General features: G+C 40.9%; 1 protein-coding gene across 1 annotated transcript; it reads left to right on the top strand.

Annotated features, from left to right (window-relative positions):
* The first annotated feature begins 2,405 nt into the window (after window positions 1-2,405).
* On the top strand, window positions 2,406-15,000 carry LOC117954742 (ABC transporter F family member 4-like). The gene is made up of 15 exons (XM_034888708.1): window positions 2,406-2,650; window positions 4,010-4,065; window positions 5,783-5,946; window positions 6,048-6,205; window positions 7,921-8,136; window positions 9,338-9,430; window positions 9,864-9,942; window positions 10,796-10,851; window positions 10,972-11,062; window positions 11,751-12,410; window positions 12,646-12,790; window positions 13,227-13,558; window positions 14,312-14,379; window positions 14,814-14,854; window positions 14,987-15,000. Exons 1-14 carry the CDS (start codon window positions 2,546-2,548, stop codon window positions 14,850-14,852), a joined length of 2,262 nt encoding a protein of 753 aa, XP_034744599.1. The 5' UTR covers window positions 2,406-2,545; the 3' UTR covers window positions 14,853-14,854; window positions 14,987-15,000.

The following is a 15,000-nucleotide window of genomic DNA, read 5'->3' as shown; positions in this document are numbered from 1 at the left end:
GGTCTGACCTGTCAAAATAAAACAACCCACCCGAAAATATACACAGCTAGGCTAATAGACAAATGAACTGTTAACAATTGTTAGCTAACTCAGGCAGCTAATGTTATACATAAGAAGGGAGAAATCTTAATTGTTCTCTTTTAATGTAGGCTAAAGAAATTAAAACCCTATTTTTTCCAGTTTTATTTCTAGTTGCCAATTAAAAGAACGGTAATGTTAAAGTGGGAATCTGTGCATGTGCAACTACACAGTTTGCTCTTATATCCTACATGTAGCATAATGTATTTGATTTCAAGCTTATGGCTTTGTTTATCAATCTAAGTCAGCAGAGAAATACATCACCGATCGTTTGACTTCATTCTGATTAACAAAGCAACTCACTCAAAAGACAAAAGTTTCTAATTCAAAAAATATTTTTGAATTTATGCATTTATACAAAATGGTTCATTTCGTGTGTTCAAACCATTTAACATACTAAGATTCCAACCTGGACTTAATTTTCCTGTCGTGTAACGAGTTTTATTTTGAAGGCGGAAATGCCAGCGTCTTTGTGGTATTTGTGTAACTTGGCGCAGGGGAAACAAAAAAGGCCTTCACACCATTGGTGTAGGGATGTCCACTGCTTTAATGGGATTCTGTAACTTGTGAGTGGTGCCACCGCAGAACATCCGCCGGGGGGGGGGGGGGGGGGACTGCAGCCTGTTTCCAGCCTGGAGCCAGCTGGCCCTCCGGAGGAATCCAGGAATTTCTCTATTTACTTAACCAACTGTACAGATGCTAAACAACATCAAGCAGACAAACCAGGGGGAGACTGGACATAGGATGAATCATGGAGTAAAAGCTCACTATCTCTTAATGGAAGTGGGGGAACAGATAGAGTAACAAACTCTAAACCCTCATGCTGTCCTCGGGTCAAATTGACTCTTCTTTCCTAAATCAATGTTCTTTTTAACTACCCAATTGTAATAGCCCCAAAATAAATAACGCGATTGATTCCACACAACGCTCTTTGGGGTGATTTTGATGGGTAATTTTGGGATGTCTTGTTCAATTTTATAGCATTTGAAAAAGAAAATTGAAGTTTTTTTGAAATAGTATTGAGTAAAAGTTGACATATTCCAGTCTGTGATTACCCATCAACATCCATTCCTTTAATTTTAGTCTCAATAATTCCTAATTTCTACTTTTCTAACTCAGACATGAGGGATCATTTCCTATAAATGAGGTTTATTAAACATAAATTCCAAAAATAACTGTAAAACTAAAGTTTATAAGTTAGTGTTACGTAGTGTTAAATGTCAAAAAAGTGACAAACACTGGAAATAAAAGGAGTGGGTGTTGAAAAAAGGGTAAAAAACATAAGAAAAAGTTGTTTTTTTACTCTCTCAAGGATCTTGGAGGGATTTGGAAGAGGTTCAGCAACTTCAAATGCATAACAACCAGGTTCCATAACAGCTTCATCCTCCACCCCGGCCCCACGTCATAAGACTGCTGAACTCCCAATAACCCCCCCCCCCCCCCATACATACGACACTAGTCACTAAATATTAATAATATCAGTAGTTTAGGGTCCTTAAAAAACAAATCCCTGAGAACTCCCACCCCTGCACTCTACTCAACATGGTACAGTCTCATTGCCCGACTATAAAGGCCATTGGAAGCTCTCAGGTCTTGTTTGCCCGTTTTGGACCGTGTTCTGGACCCGGGACAGCCAGGTAACAAGGTTCTCGGTGAACGAGTTAAATATCGTTAATAACTGTAAGTATAATTTGAATGGGAAGAATTAATACATTATTTGAGTTGTTTTGTCGTTAGCATTGTGAATTGTGACAGTAAGCCTACTGAGGAATGACTTTTATTAGCAGGTTAGCATGCGATAGCCACATGGGCGTACTATGCTAACAGGTTTTAAATAAATAGTACAACTAAAGAAACTAGAATGTGTCTGACCAGTCTGCAATGAACTCTTAGGGCATATGTTAAAGTGGGTCAAAAATCCTATGAAATGTTGCCAAAGTCCATTTATTGGCTGCCGACTCACTTTAATTTCAAAATGTAAATCCAATTAGAAATTTGCTTCATTAGCAAAGAGCCTCACATTAAATCATTAAAATAAATATATATATATATATATATATACACACACACACACACACTTGCATATGTAGATATATGTGTGTGTGTGTGTGTGTATATATGTAGTTAGGCCTATGTATATATGTATGTATATAAAGTACACTGTATGGATGTGTGTGTGTATGTATATATATATATATATATATATATATATATATATATATATATATATATATGTGTGTGTGTGTGTGTGTTTGTATATATACACATATATATCTATAGAGATTGCTTGACTACCTTTAAAAAAGAAAAACTCCACTTCCCATGCTGCATTTCGAGGGGGGTGTCGTCACAGGCTCATGGCTACACGCTGTCCCAGCGAGCATGAACTGGACTGTTAATAATCCCTGAACGATATTCCAGTTCTCGTCCCGTGTGCTGGCCGTGTGAGCGCGTGCAGTCGGACACCATGGGCACGGAGGACGACGCCAATCTGCTCTTTCTCATCTTCCAGTACCTGAAGGTTAACGGCTACCGGAAAGCTGCGAAGGTGCTGGAAAAACACGTTGCTCAGGTAACAACTTTGGTCCTTTCCTCCTACAATAACAGTGTGATTGAGTGTGCAACCGACCTCATTTCACTCTGTGTATGAGTTTATTGCAACTCATTTAGCTCTAATGTGCCTGCTGCATGTTATATAAGAATCTAAATTAAATATAAATTAGATTTCAATGTGCTTTCTTGCTCTAAGTGTTGCAGTAAGTTGTGTGTGTGTGTGTGTGTGTGTGTGTGTGTGTGTGTGTGTGTGTGTGTGTGTGTGTGTGTGTGTGTGTGAGAGAGAGAATGTCAGTGTGCAGGCCTCCTGGAGGAAAAGAACATAATGTTACAGCAGCAGCATGGCTCCAGGCCCTCTGCTGCTGCACACCTTATTTAAAACCTCCTTATATTTGGTGTTTATAGTGATACAAGTGTTTACATTTTTATTAAAATGTCCTTCAACTGCCATAATTAGTTGATTAATGGATTGGATGATCACCAGTAGATTAACTATTTAACTATAATTGATTTTTCACGCAGAAGTTGTTGTTACAGCTTCTCCAGTGTGAATAGTTGTGAATAGTTTCCTCTGTTACTGTGTAGCATTGCAAACTGACCATCTCTAGGACATTGTGATGGGAAATAGAAATCAACAGTAATACGTTGAGGATAACAATAATTGTTAGTTGCAGCCCTAAAAGAGTCACGTCCTGATTCACGCACGGTTTACACAGGCTACACACTGCTCAGTTGTCTAATTTTTTCAGTTTATTCAATAAAATACTGTAGATTTCCATCAAAATGTGTTTAAAATCTGTACTGTTTAGGCTGGCTAAATAAGCAACCTATATACGAAGCCACTTTTGTGCACGTTTTTCCTGAATGCTCTCTTTATAATGTCCCTTTTTGGTATATATTGTTGTTCCATTTCCATGTACTACCTTCTTGTGTCTGTTTTGAAAGCTGAGCGGAGGTCAGTCTCGTTTTAGGTTTCACGCTGGTCGGCTCAAAGTAACCTCAAACATTTCTGCTGACGGTTTTAGGAAGAACACAGCCGAGAAAATAGTCTTAATGGTATTCTTTACCAGATATTCCCAACATTCAAACCTATCTTTACACTTAAAAGGATGTTTTTCCCACATATTGCGGGTCCTGTACGTTTCGGCATGTATTCATTTCCGGGAGCGTGTGGAATCATTCCTGAACCACAGGAAATTAGCTTTATCCTTTCAACTCTGTTTTTTTCCACAGTTGGGTTACAGGGATGTTGTGCAGCCGCTTGATTAAAGATGCGATGTTCAGGGAATCAGTCAAAAGTGATAAAATGTGCTTTCACAACACATTTGGAGAGCGTTCAGAAGGTTTTAAGTGTGTGTGTGTGTGTGTGTGTGTGTAGGTGGAGACACCTGAGGAGAGCTCCAACCTTCATGATATCTACACAGGCTGGATGAAGTAAGTTTAACATGTTACTACATGTTGCAGGAAGTGTGGACCTTTCTCTTTTTAAAACATACAGTCACTCAAACAGTTTATACATTCACATTGACTACACATTGCTCGGTTGTATATGCTAGAGCCCGACCAACAAAGGATTTTTAGGACCCATACAAATATTTGTTTATTTAAATATCCAATATTGCGATATATCAGCCATTATATTATTTTTCCCTAACATTAGTTATTGTAATTATTTGAGTTCTCAATAAAATAATATGAAAATAATTTGTTTTATTGTCACAACAGAACATCAAAATTCTGATGCAACACCATCACTAACGGGAACGTTGTAGAGCGTCCTCTGGTGGACAGACTATGCAACACCATCACTAACAGGGACGTTGTAGAGCGTCCTCTGGTGGACAGACTATGCAACGCCACCACTAACAGGGACGTTGTAGAGCGTCCTCTGGTGGACAGACTATGCAACGCCATCACTAACGGGGACGTTGTAGAGCGTCCTCTGGTGGACAGACTATGCAACGTTAACACTGGTGGTTGACCGTCCTTTTTATTTTATTTTTTTAAATATTCATTTGTCAGAATCATTTTTTTCATTATAAATGATTCAAATTAATGAATTTTTAAATTGTGAATGCGGATACCGATAGTTCGGGAAATGCCTAATATCGGCCGATAATATCGCCCCGCTCATACATCGGTTGGGCTGTGGGGAACTCCTGGGCGATGTTAGCATGGATGAGGGGAAATGGCGCTCCAGGTTTGATGTTTGATGCTTTAAAATGCGATAGCAAAGTCTCGCAAATCAAGCAGAAAGGCTTCCAAGTTCTTCCCCAAAAAAATCCCGCCCCTCCCTCAGATAAATAAGTTCTGTGCTCCTCTTCATCTTTGGACTTAGCTGTACTTTTCCCTCCTGACTGCCAATATCCACTCTCTAGCAGCACCTACCTTGCATTGTCTGTATACGATACAGCTAGCTAGCTATTCTTTATAACCCAGCCACTCAGTAAGAGCCTCACAGAAGCAGGCGAAGAGCCGCAGCTTCGCTACCCTTGTGCTAGAGCGTGCAGGGCTTCATGGGAAGTTTGATGGCTTAAACTTGGCTTCAGCCAAATGTAGAGCATATAATGTTTTTGGAGTAAATCATGCACAATGATCATCTTTAACTCCTGTGTTTTCTTTTATTGTTGGGTTTTTTGGCCAGCTTTGGCTCATCAGGTAGCACACTCCAAAGACACACAGCTTTTAGGTGGATTGGAGACTCCAGACTGTCTCTGCAACTAGGACGTCACTGTTTGTGTGTGTCTCTCTGTGAATGACTGCCGGGCATTCTGCCCAGTGCATTCTGGGATTCAAATCCCTGCTACCCTGAGAAGGATTAAACAGGCAGCAGACTGCTGAATGAAGGATATCAGCCCGTGTCTGGGATTTTGCACTGGGAATCCTGCACTAAAATACAAATACAAATCAAAGCCAGTCAATGAAACATTATCATATTGGTTTGAATGTAAGCAGATTCTTGTTAGACCCCCCCCCCCCCACACAGACACACACACACACACACACACACACACACACACACACACACACACACACACACACCTGCTGTTTTTCAACATCTCGGTAGTAAAAGTGAATTATGAAACACTTTAAGTGCTCATATGATGCTCATTTTCAGGTTCATAATTGTGTGTGTGTGTGTATGTTGTAGGCTGTGCTCTCTAGCCCAGCATGCCAAGCAAGAGACAGAAGACCCTACTTTAAAGAAGAAGAGCATTAAACCCGAACCTGCCACCAGCGAAGAAGAGGAGGGCTTAGACACTAAACCCTCCAACATCACAGAGGAAAACAACGTGGATGAAAAAGCTCCACTCGGTAAGTGTTCTTTTGGCTTTTTATATTTTTGTTGCCCAATTGTGTAAAAGTTTGAAGCATAATCCCTTAACCATTGTATGTATTGTGTGCCTCGGCCTCAGGGTCTAAGACAGAAGGTGCTGAATCATGCAACGCAGAGCTCCCCTCTGAGGGCAGAGATGCTGAGTCAGTCTCTGAGCAGCTGCTGCATCCTGCAAGTGAAACCAAAGCAACAGACAGTGAAGAAAAGAGAGAGGAGGAAACCAAAACAGAGCCAGAGGTGAGCAGAGAGAGGCTCATATGAGCACCTTATCATGGATCAAATCTGAAAAACATTGGCACATATATCAAGATGGTCACCGGTTTGAATCCCTGAACCATCTTTAGGCATTTAACCTGCTGCTGCTGCTCATGAAAAGAGAAAAAATCAAATTTCTTTTTTGTTTTCACAGTTTTATTCTAGTTTGGTTTTGAGTTTAATCTTGCCTAGTCTTGTAGTTAACAAAGTGCAGCTGCTCGTCACTGTTGCCAGGAGGTGAGATTGGCACTATTGGCACATAGTACAGGAACCATTCACACACATTCAGACACTGTGGTCGAGGCTGCCGCACAAGGGGCCACCTGCTCATCAGATACACACTCATACACACACCAATCGTATGGTGCCAGACCCAGAAGTCATAGTGGGGAAATTAAAAAAAGTGGCAAATAGTAACTGGTCTTAAATGTTTTGCAGCAGCAGGAACACACATGCATACGCGTGTGCACACGCACGCACGCACGCACGCACATAGCTGTTGCCCAGTCACTGCAATAATGCGCTGGTAGATGGACAGTAGCTCCAGTGTTGTTATATGCCTCTGAAATACACACAGACTTTTCTCACGTCTGCTTGTCTCGTCTGTCTCTGTTAGTTTGTGTGTGTGTGTGTGTGTGTGTGTGTGTGTGTACATTGAGTCTTGTCTCTGCTCTTTTCTGTGGGCCCAGTGATGCAGGACATGATGCTGTTTGAACAGAAATCGTGTGTGACAGAATCCTAATCTTCTGTTACAAATTGTGTGTGTGTGTGTGTGTGTGTGTGTGTGTGTGTGTGTGTGTGTGTGTTATTGGCTCTCTGTGGTTGTGTCTACAAACCCCTGATTGCTTTGGTTTGTGGCCGACAGCAGAAGAGTGGCGTTTTCTCCAGATTTTTCCCTGTCTGCCGAAAACGAGTTCAGAACCACAACGCTGCACTTCACTTTTAACAGAACAAACATGTTTCCACTGATCAGAATTCAATTAAAAGCAGAGAGGAGTTTTTATCTGTGGTTAAGTTTTGTTCTCCAGCTGGTCAGATTACATCTTTCCCACATGCAGAAGAGATGACCATAATCTCCAAAAGTAGTACTTCCTGTTTCTGTGATGCAGGTATTCCACAAGTGTCCCTGCCTTGGACTGACCAAAGCTGGAGAAAGAGTTATCTAGCTGATGGGATCTTACCGAGCTACTGAGCACGTGAGACTCCCAACAAAAACAGGATAGAAGAGAGATGTTTGCAGATTATAATTGTCTCTACAACTACTTTACAGAAAAATTAGGTGTTTATTAAGGGGCTGTCTTTTGGTTAACTGACTGGATGATCTCACTTCCTGTCCGGCTGTCTGAACACACCGCCGCTCATGTGAAAATTGACCTAGAATCTTTAGCGAAGCGGAAAGCTGCTTGACGCTCGCTGCTGGAACGCGCCACAGCTGGTGGATTATCAAACATTGATGTAAATGGCTACAATGCCCGCGGGGGTTGTGATTTGCCCAGAATGCAGTGCAGACACGCCTGGTGGAAAATAGTGGTTATCATCTCTATTCCCATTGCAGGGAAGCATAAAAAGATCAAATCTTTGAATGACTTTGGCTTTCTCAAACCAGCAGATATCCTTAATTCTACGAGAAAGGTAGCAGTGACACATGTGTTAGTCTTCCTGTGTGTTCTGACTGCCTGCCTGTACATATTTCGTAGCCAGCTCCTGTTGAAGAGTCTGCTGAGGCAGCCATCAAGGCCGAGAGTTCCAGCTCGGACCTTGAGGAAGAGGTTGCCCCCGGCCCACTCGAGCCCGGACAAGCTGCCTCTGATGGGGCTGGGGATGGGCTCCCGGCCCCGGATCCAGCCGCTACCTCCAGTCCAGCTATGGAGAGCAGTGCGGAGCCTGAAGAGGACGAAGATGAGCTGCCGCAGGTTAGTGACCTGAGGCTGAATTCAAACTATGTGACCGTGTAACAGCCTTCCTCCAACAAACATAATTAACTCTTACTTTTAACTAATTTAATTTCTGGGTTACAGTATTGTATTTTCTCATTCTACCCCAAACTGCTACAGTGGGGTTCAAATGTTTGGGCACCCCAGGTAAAAAGTTGTATTAATGTGCATAAAGAAGCCAAGAAAAGATGGAAAAATCTCCAAAAGGCATCAAATGACAGATTAGACATTCGTATAATATGTCACAAAAAGTTAGATTGGGGGCAGTACAAGGTATTAACTCTGGAGGTGGCCCAAACTTTTGCAGACGCCATTTTTTTTTGTTTTCTGTTATTTTGAAAGTGTAAATGATGGAAATAAAATCTAACTTTTTGTGAGATAATACAACTGTCAAATCTGTCATTTGATGCCTTTTGGAGATTTATCCATCTTTTCTTGGCTTCTTTATGCACAATAATACAAATTTTTACCTTGGGTGCCCAAACTTTCAAACCTCCCTGTATATAAATGAGCAGAAATGTTCATCAGTTTAAACCACAACTCATAAAAAAGGAGTGTTTGTTGGTTCCTGGCACAGCCAAGCATGCGTTCCACTCAGCTCACCCTGTGCACAGCTGAATCTTATTCTGCAGAGGATTGGGATTGGCTGAAGTGCATTGTTTGTGCTGTTTATCTTCCAGTAGAAAACTGCTGAGTCAGTCTCTATATTCTGGCATGTGGAGGTTTGGGATTTAATGTCTGGGACTTAATATTTCCAAATGTAATGTCCGTTGGCAGGAAAGGAAATGTTGAGATCCCTATCGATCCTCTAATTGGTTGATACTCTGATAATGCTATAAAATAGACCTTAAGAGATGATTTTTTTTTTGAGAAATAAGTTAAATTGTTTCCTGTTTATATTATAAGGAAGAAGTCATTGCTATACATGTTTGGTCCAACCAATATAAACAACACAAACAGAGTTTTATCTGGTTGTCAGAACAGCTCCCACTACAGTTGGTTCTGCTGAGCAGCTTGTCCCTACGTGAATGAAACGTTGTCAACGTAGACTACGAAAGACCCAATTTACAAACTATAAACACAAATATACAATACAACAAAATGATCCTAGAAATCTTCCCTAAAGTGAAAAGATAAATGAATGAAGCTGTGTATTAAACTTTTAGTTTTGCTTCGTCAGGAGACGCAGGCAGCCCGAGATGAAACCTCTGCAGTTGTTCAGACATCCATCAATCAAACTGAGGCCTCAGAAGATGAAGACAGCGCTGCAAAGGTGCACTAAGGGTTAAAGGTCCCATGACCTGGGGCTCTTTGGATGCTTTTATATAGACCTTAGTGGTCCCTAATACTGTATCGGAAGTCTCTTTTATTTAGACTTTAGTGGCCCCCCAATACATGTCATGAATAGAAAGAACAGGAATGAAGCAACATAAGAGAAACTCTCTGTGTCTGCTGTATAAGAAAAGGGTTTATTGCCCCAATTAGACTCACATAGAATTAGCCTGGTGAATGGTGCATACAAACTAATTAACATATTAACATATTAATATGACATGAACGATGAATACAGAAACAAATATGTACATACAAAATAACTTTTGCACAAGAAACAGAGGCTGAGGCACGATTTGAGTGCAGAATGTGCCAAAAATACATGGTATGTGTTATGGGCAGGTCTGTTGTTGACCTGTTGATTCCTGTTGCAGGAGCCCGGCACAGCTGACCCGACCCCCCAGGAGACCAATGACCAGCAGACAGAGAGGGAAGCCCCGCCCCCCACTGCAGGTAGGAACAACCAATGAGACGTGTGATGACCAGGTTGTTCTTTACATGTTATGTATGGCATCTTCTCCGTCTCTTCTCACCGCGCTGCAGAGAATCACAAGGCATTGTGAAGAAGCTTCTTTTTCCTTTTCCAGCCTCGGCAGCACTTATCAAAGCCGCTGATGAAAGACTACGGGATGGTTTTACATTTTATTAAAGGCCGATGCAAAACATCCAATATTCCGATATATTGGCCGATTAAATTTTAAAAAAGTAATCCAGAAATGCATTACAAAACAGATTTCCCTAACATTAGTTGTTTGTAGTAAAGTTCTGGTAAATAAAATATATACGAGGACAACCTTAAGATATGAAACTTAAAACATATATACATATATATATATAATATATAAACATACATAATATAGTTCCACTGATACCTTTACATTTGCTCAAATAATGGTAACCAATGGACACGTCGTACCAGTTTACAATAGTTTACAATATCCTTGTTTTTAATTTTTCTAAACGGTGCCTGAACCGATACTAAAAAAGTAATAGAGAAAAACGGCAGCTAGTGACATTAAAGAACGGCTTTTTTATTGCTTAGGCCATGTGGTCAAAATGGAATGATTTATTAATATTGTAATAACTTATAATAATATTGTAATAATTTCCACAACTCTTTCCCCATATGGCGAACGAGGGTGATCCAAATCACGTGACTTTTTCCCAGTTGGTGTGCAAAGACGTAGAAAATGCCACGCAACCGACACGCAACTGACACACCACGCATTAGTGTGCAGGAGGCCTAATAAAATACATTAGATTAAGACTTTATAATGGCATAATGGGTGTTTAATCTTTTTTCCAGACCCTGATTCTGAAAATCCTGATGAGGAAGAGGAGGACAATGAGGAGAAATCTACGGTAAGGCTCATTCCTTGACGCATCCTTTCCCATCTTCAGCTGTCCTGTATACACAAGAACATATATACAAACTGGTAATAATTATAGTATTAATAAGTCAGAGTTTGTGTGTTGACTCAGAGCACAAAGAGCAGTGACCTCTCCCCTCTGCAGAAGCCTGATGTCCACACTGAGACATCACCACCCCCCCCAGAGGACCCCGTCTTTGACACCGGTAACAGTTCCTGTACTCTCCTCCAGTACACCCCGCTTTAATCCTACCCAAAAAAATACAATACAAAATCCTTTCATCTCAAACATTTATTGGTTAAACACAGTATTTTCAATTCTTGTAATATTTTTGACTATACTCTGAATCTGTTTTATTACTTTGGAATTGTTTTGGAAAGTTGGTTTCCAAACTTTATGGTCATATGTTTGTCTTTTAAATGTCTTTATCCACCAGAAGTAAAGACATTTTTTTCAATATGATTGTGATTTTTAGTGAAGTTAGTACCAATGGTGATTTAAGTCACACGGATGATGACCCAGATAAAGTCAAGATAGCTGTGTGTGTGTGTGTGGGATTAAATATAGATGAGTTGTAGAAGAACCGGTGGTGGCGGCAGAACATTGTACTTTTACTCACATGTAGATTATCAAATCTGATGTTTTATTATAAAGTAACCTAGCAACAATTTAACGGCCTACAAGTCCAGCTGAGATGGTGAGACCATTAAACACACAGCCGCTTGGATCCTTTACACTTTCTAACTTGGGAGGATTGTTTTACTTTTAGTACTTTCACTACATTTTCCTGATGATGCCTACATACTTTTACTTAAGTAACATTTTCAATTCAGGACTTTACTTCGAGTATTTTTACAGTGTGGTGTTGGATCTGAATACTTCTTCCACCGCTGCAGAAGATCAACTAGACCCAGAAGTCAACATCATCCTCAACATTGAAGTCAGCGACAGTGAGGCGGCCGAGCAAGAACCCGTCCAGCTGGTCCCTGAGGAGGTGGCAGAGTCTGTAAAAGATGCCCCAACTCGCAAGAAGAGGAAGAAGAAAAACAAGGGCAAAAAGGACGAAGTGACGGCAACTACAGATCCCCCGAGCACGGACTCATCCACCGTCGATATATCCAGCGATTCTACTCTGATCACCGAGACTGGCAAAAAGACAAAGAGAGCGGATGAGGTGGCAGAGGAAGAGACGGATCAGAAGCAAGAGGAGGAGGAGGAGGATACGTCTCGGGCCACTTCACCAGAGAAGAAGAAAGCGGCTAAGAAAAGGAAAAGGGAGACGAAAGAAGTGGGAGAGATAGATGAGGGGGCTCCCATCACTCCTTCAGACAAGAAGATCAAAAAGAGAAAGGTTAAAGATGTAGAAGAGGAGCAGAGCGAGGCAGCAGGAGTGGAGGAAGAGGAGAATCTTGTGGTTCCGGCAACAGGTGAGAAAAAGAAGAAGAAGAAAAAAAGGAAAAAAGATGGCGCACAAGGGGGCGAGGAGGTGCAGTCTGATGAGAGACCAGCAGGGGGAGACGGAGACACCGCAAAGCATCTGGAGGCCACAGGTACTCAGAAATATACATCATCTCCTTTAATCAGCAGTATTGGTAGTACAAGTTTGTACAACTTCCATTTTAGGCTACTTTCTACTCCACTACATGACAGGGGAGGACATTGTACTTTTTTATTTTACTACATTTATCTGACAGCTGTAGTTACTTTCAAGATTAAATACTTGATTAAATACCCAGAGCCGAGGGTATACTTTACTATACTTTTTCCTCTCTGAACTCCTTTCAGACGGAGACTCCTCTCAGCTCTCCTCGGCCAAAAAGAAACACCGCCCCAAGAAGAAACTGAGCAAGAAAAAGAGACTGAGGCTCCACAGGCGGGAGAAGGAGACGCTGATGATGAACAAGTGGAAGGAGAAGAAGCTCGCTAAGAAGTCTGTGGACTTTTTCCTTCAACATCATTATGTCTAAAACTTCCCATTATGTACACTGTTACTGCTTTATCAGCTGTTGTGAGTGGACGTGGTTCAGATTGAAAAGTAATGAAATAACCCCAATAATAAGCCATAGAGAATTTTTGGAAATAGAAAAATATTTCAGTACCTTTTAATAGTTACGCAAACAAAAGGGCAAAATAATGGAGAGGTAAACACTGTTAAACAGAAAGTAAAATATCTTTACCCCAGTAATGCCCAAATGCTGTTTTTGGTCATACATACAAAAATAATGATATATTCAATAGAAAAAGAAATGCATAATTTGTATTTTGATGAAGTATGGCAGTATTGACGGGGCATTAACAAATGCATAAATATTTTTTTGTGACAATTACAGAGTAATAAGGATACTGTGACTTTTATATTTCCTCAGACTAAAACACAAGAAAGGGGCAGCAGAGGAGACACATGGTTCTACTCAGCAAGATGACAACACAACAAAAAAGAAGAAGTTGAAAATGAACACGGAACAAGAAGAGAACTCCTCAAAGGAAAATCAACCACCAAAGAAGAAAAAGAAGAGATTGGTGGAGTTGGAGGAGGAGGAATGCAGCACTATGCCTGCTGAGCCTCCTGAAGTTGACTCGACCCCACTTTCAAAGGAAATCAAGAAGAAGAAAAAGAAAAAGATGAAGGCGGTAGAAGGCGAGGAGACGACACCCATGCCCATCCCTGTCAGCCAGGATGGACCTGCAAAGAAAAAGAGTAAGAGATTTCATCATTACTTACCATTTCATTCTATGGATTTAATCAGGGAAATGTTAGAAAATAGTTCCCAGTTCCTAATGTCACCAAGAGAAGTCTCTTGGGCTGAATATGGACCATGTTGTCTTTGACAAATAACGTGTGCAGGGACGGACTGGGACCAAAAATCGGCCCTGGCATTTTGGCACAGACCGGGCCGCGCTACACTTCGCCGAACTAATGCAGTCATACAGCATAGCATGCCTACTTCCTTTATCATTGTAGTGTAATCATCAACAGTATCAACATCAAAAGCATCGAAGCACCATATAATGCACCCTCTATAAAGTAGCAGGGAATTCCCGCTGAAACGTTACAACTCTGCCGTCATTACGTTAAGCCCGCCCACCGACTCTATATACACAATGTGATTGGCCGGACCAAAACGTGTTTTTTCCAGCTCGTAGGCCAACGGAGAGTTGCTAGGCGGATCCTGGCTGCAAGTTACATTTGCTGCCGCTAGGGTGCGTCTACATTTCTAGGCTACAGGCATGGTACAGAGCAATAATACTAGTCAAAGGAACCAGACTCTGGGGTCCAACGTTCACGGCCCCGGTTAAACCGGGCCAAGTGTGAATACGCCCTGAGCTGCAGCGGTTCTGACATAGATCAGCGATTTTGAAAACATATATTTCATTGACTTGCATTCTTGTGAACATTAGCATGTGGTGACGTCATGTGTCATGTATGTTCTGTGCTGCCTGATGTTTGCAGAGAAGAACAGATTAAAGGAGAAACTGGAGGAGGCGGAACTAGCTGCAGACCAACAAGCTAATTCTACAGTAAGAAAACACACGTCAGACTTTTAATACCAGTACTTGCATTAGAAGTTTAATTGCCACATGTATGTATGTATGTACGTACGGTATGTATGTATGTATGTATGTATGTATGTACGGTATGCATGTATGTATGTATGTATGTATGTACGTACGGTATGTATGTATGTATGAGCATGTGTTGGAATTCCAGCCTGTGTGTAATAAGAATGTAAATTATAATTTACCCTTGTGGGACTAATAAAGGATTTATTATTATTATTATTATTATTATTATTATGTACTGTATGTTCTACTGATGTAGAAGAAGCTAAACATTTGGCTGTGAAAGTATTGGGAGCATGTTTTTAAGATCAAAAAGGCATTAGGGGCACTCAATTACTTCCCATGCCTACATTTGTTTATTTTAACAATTTTTTCCTTTCTTATATTTCCAGAAAAAGAAATCCTCCAAAAAAACGGTCACCTCTGATTAAATGTGGGTACGTTGAACTGTTTAACTTCACATTCCTGAAGGTATGAAGTTACTGAAACGCTAAAATAGTTTTGTGATATTACCTTTTTAGGTCCCAAATGTAAATTCAGGCTCTGCAACTTTTCAAGAATACAGACGTCAGTGGAGAG

Source organism: Etheostoma cragini, chromosome 12, assembly GCF_013103735.1.
Source record: "Etheostoma cragini isolate CJK2018 chromosome 12, CSU_Ecrag_1.0, whole genome shotgun sequence".
Lineage (NCBI taxonomy): Eukaryota > Metazoa > Chordata > Actinopteri > Perciformes > Percidae > Etheostoma > Etheostoma cragini.
Note: the sequence above shows the minus strand (reverse complement) of the source record. Positions and strands in the feature narration are given on the sequence as shown.

Bases quoted from the DNA above. Each gene is read 5' to 3' on its own strand.
- LOC117954742 (XM_034888708.1), top strand. From the start codon at position 2,546: ATGGGCACGGAGGACGACGCCAATCTGCTCTTTCTCATCTTCCAGTAC. The intron at 10,852-10,971 runs GTAAGGCTCATT...GTGTTGACTCAG, and splicing joins ACAATGAGGAGAAATCTACG to AGCACAAAGAGCAGTGACCT. The intron at 12,791-13,226 runs GTCTGTGGACTT...ATATTTCCTCAG, and splicing joins GAGAAGAAGCTCGCTAAGAA to ACTAAAACACAAGAAAGGGG.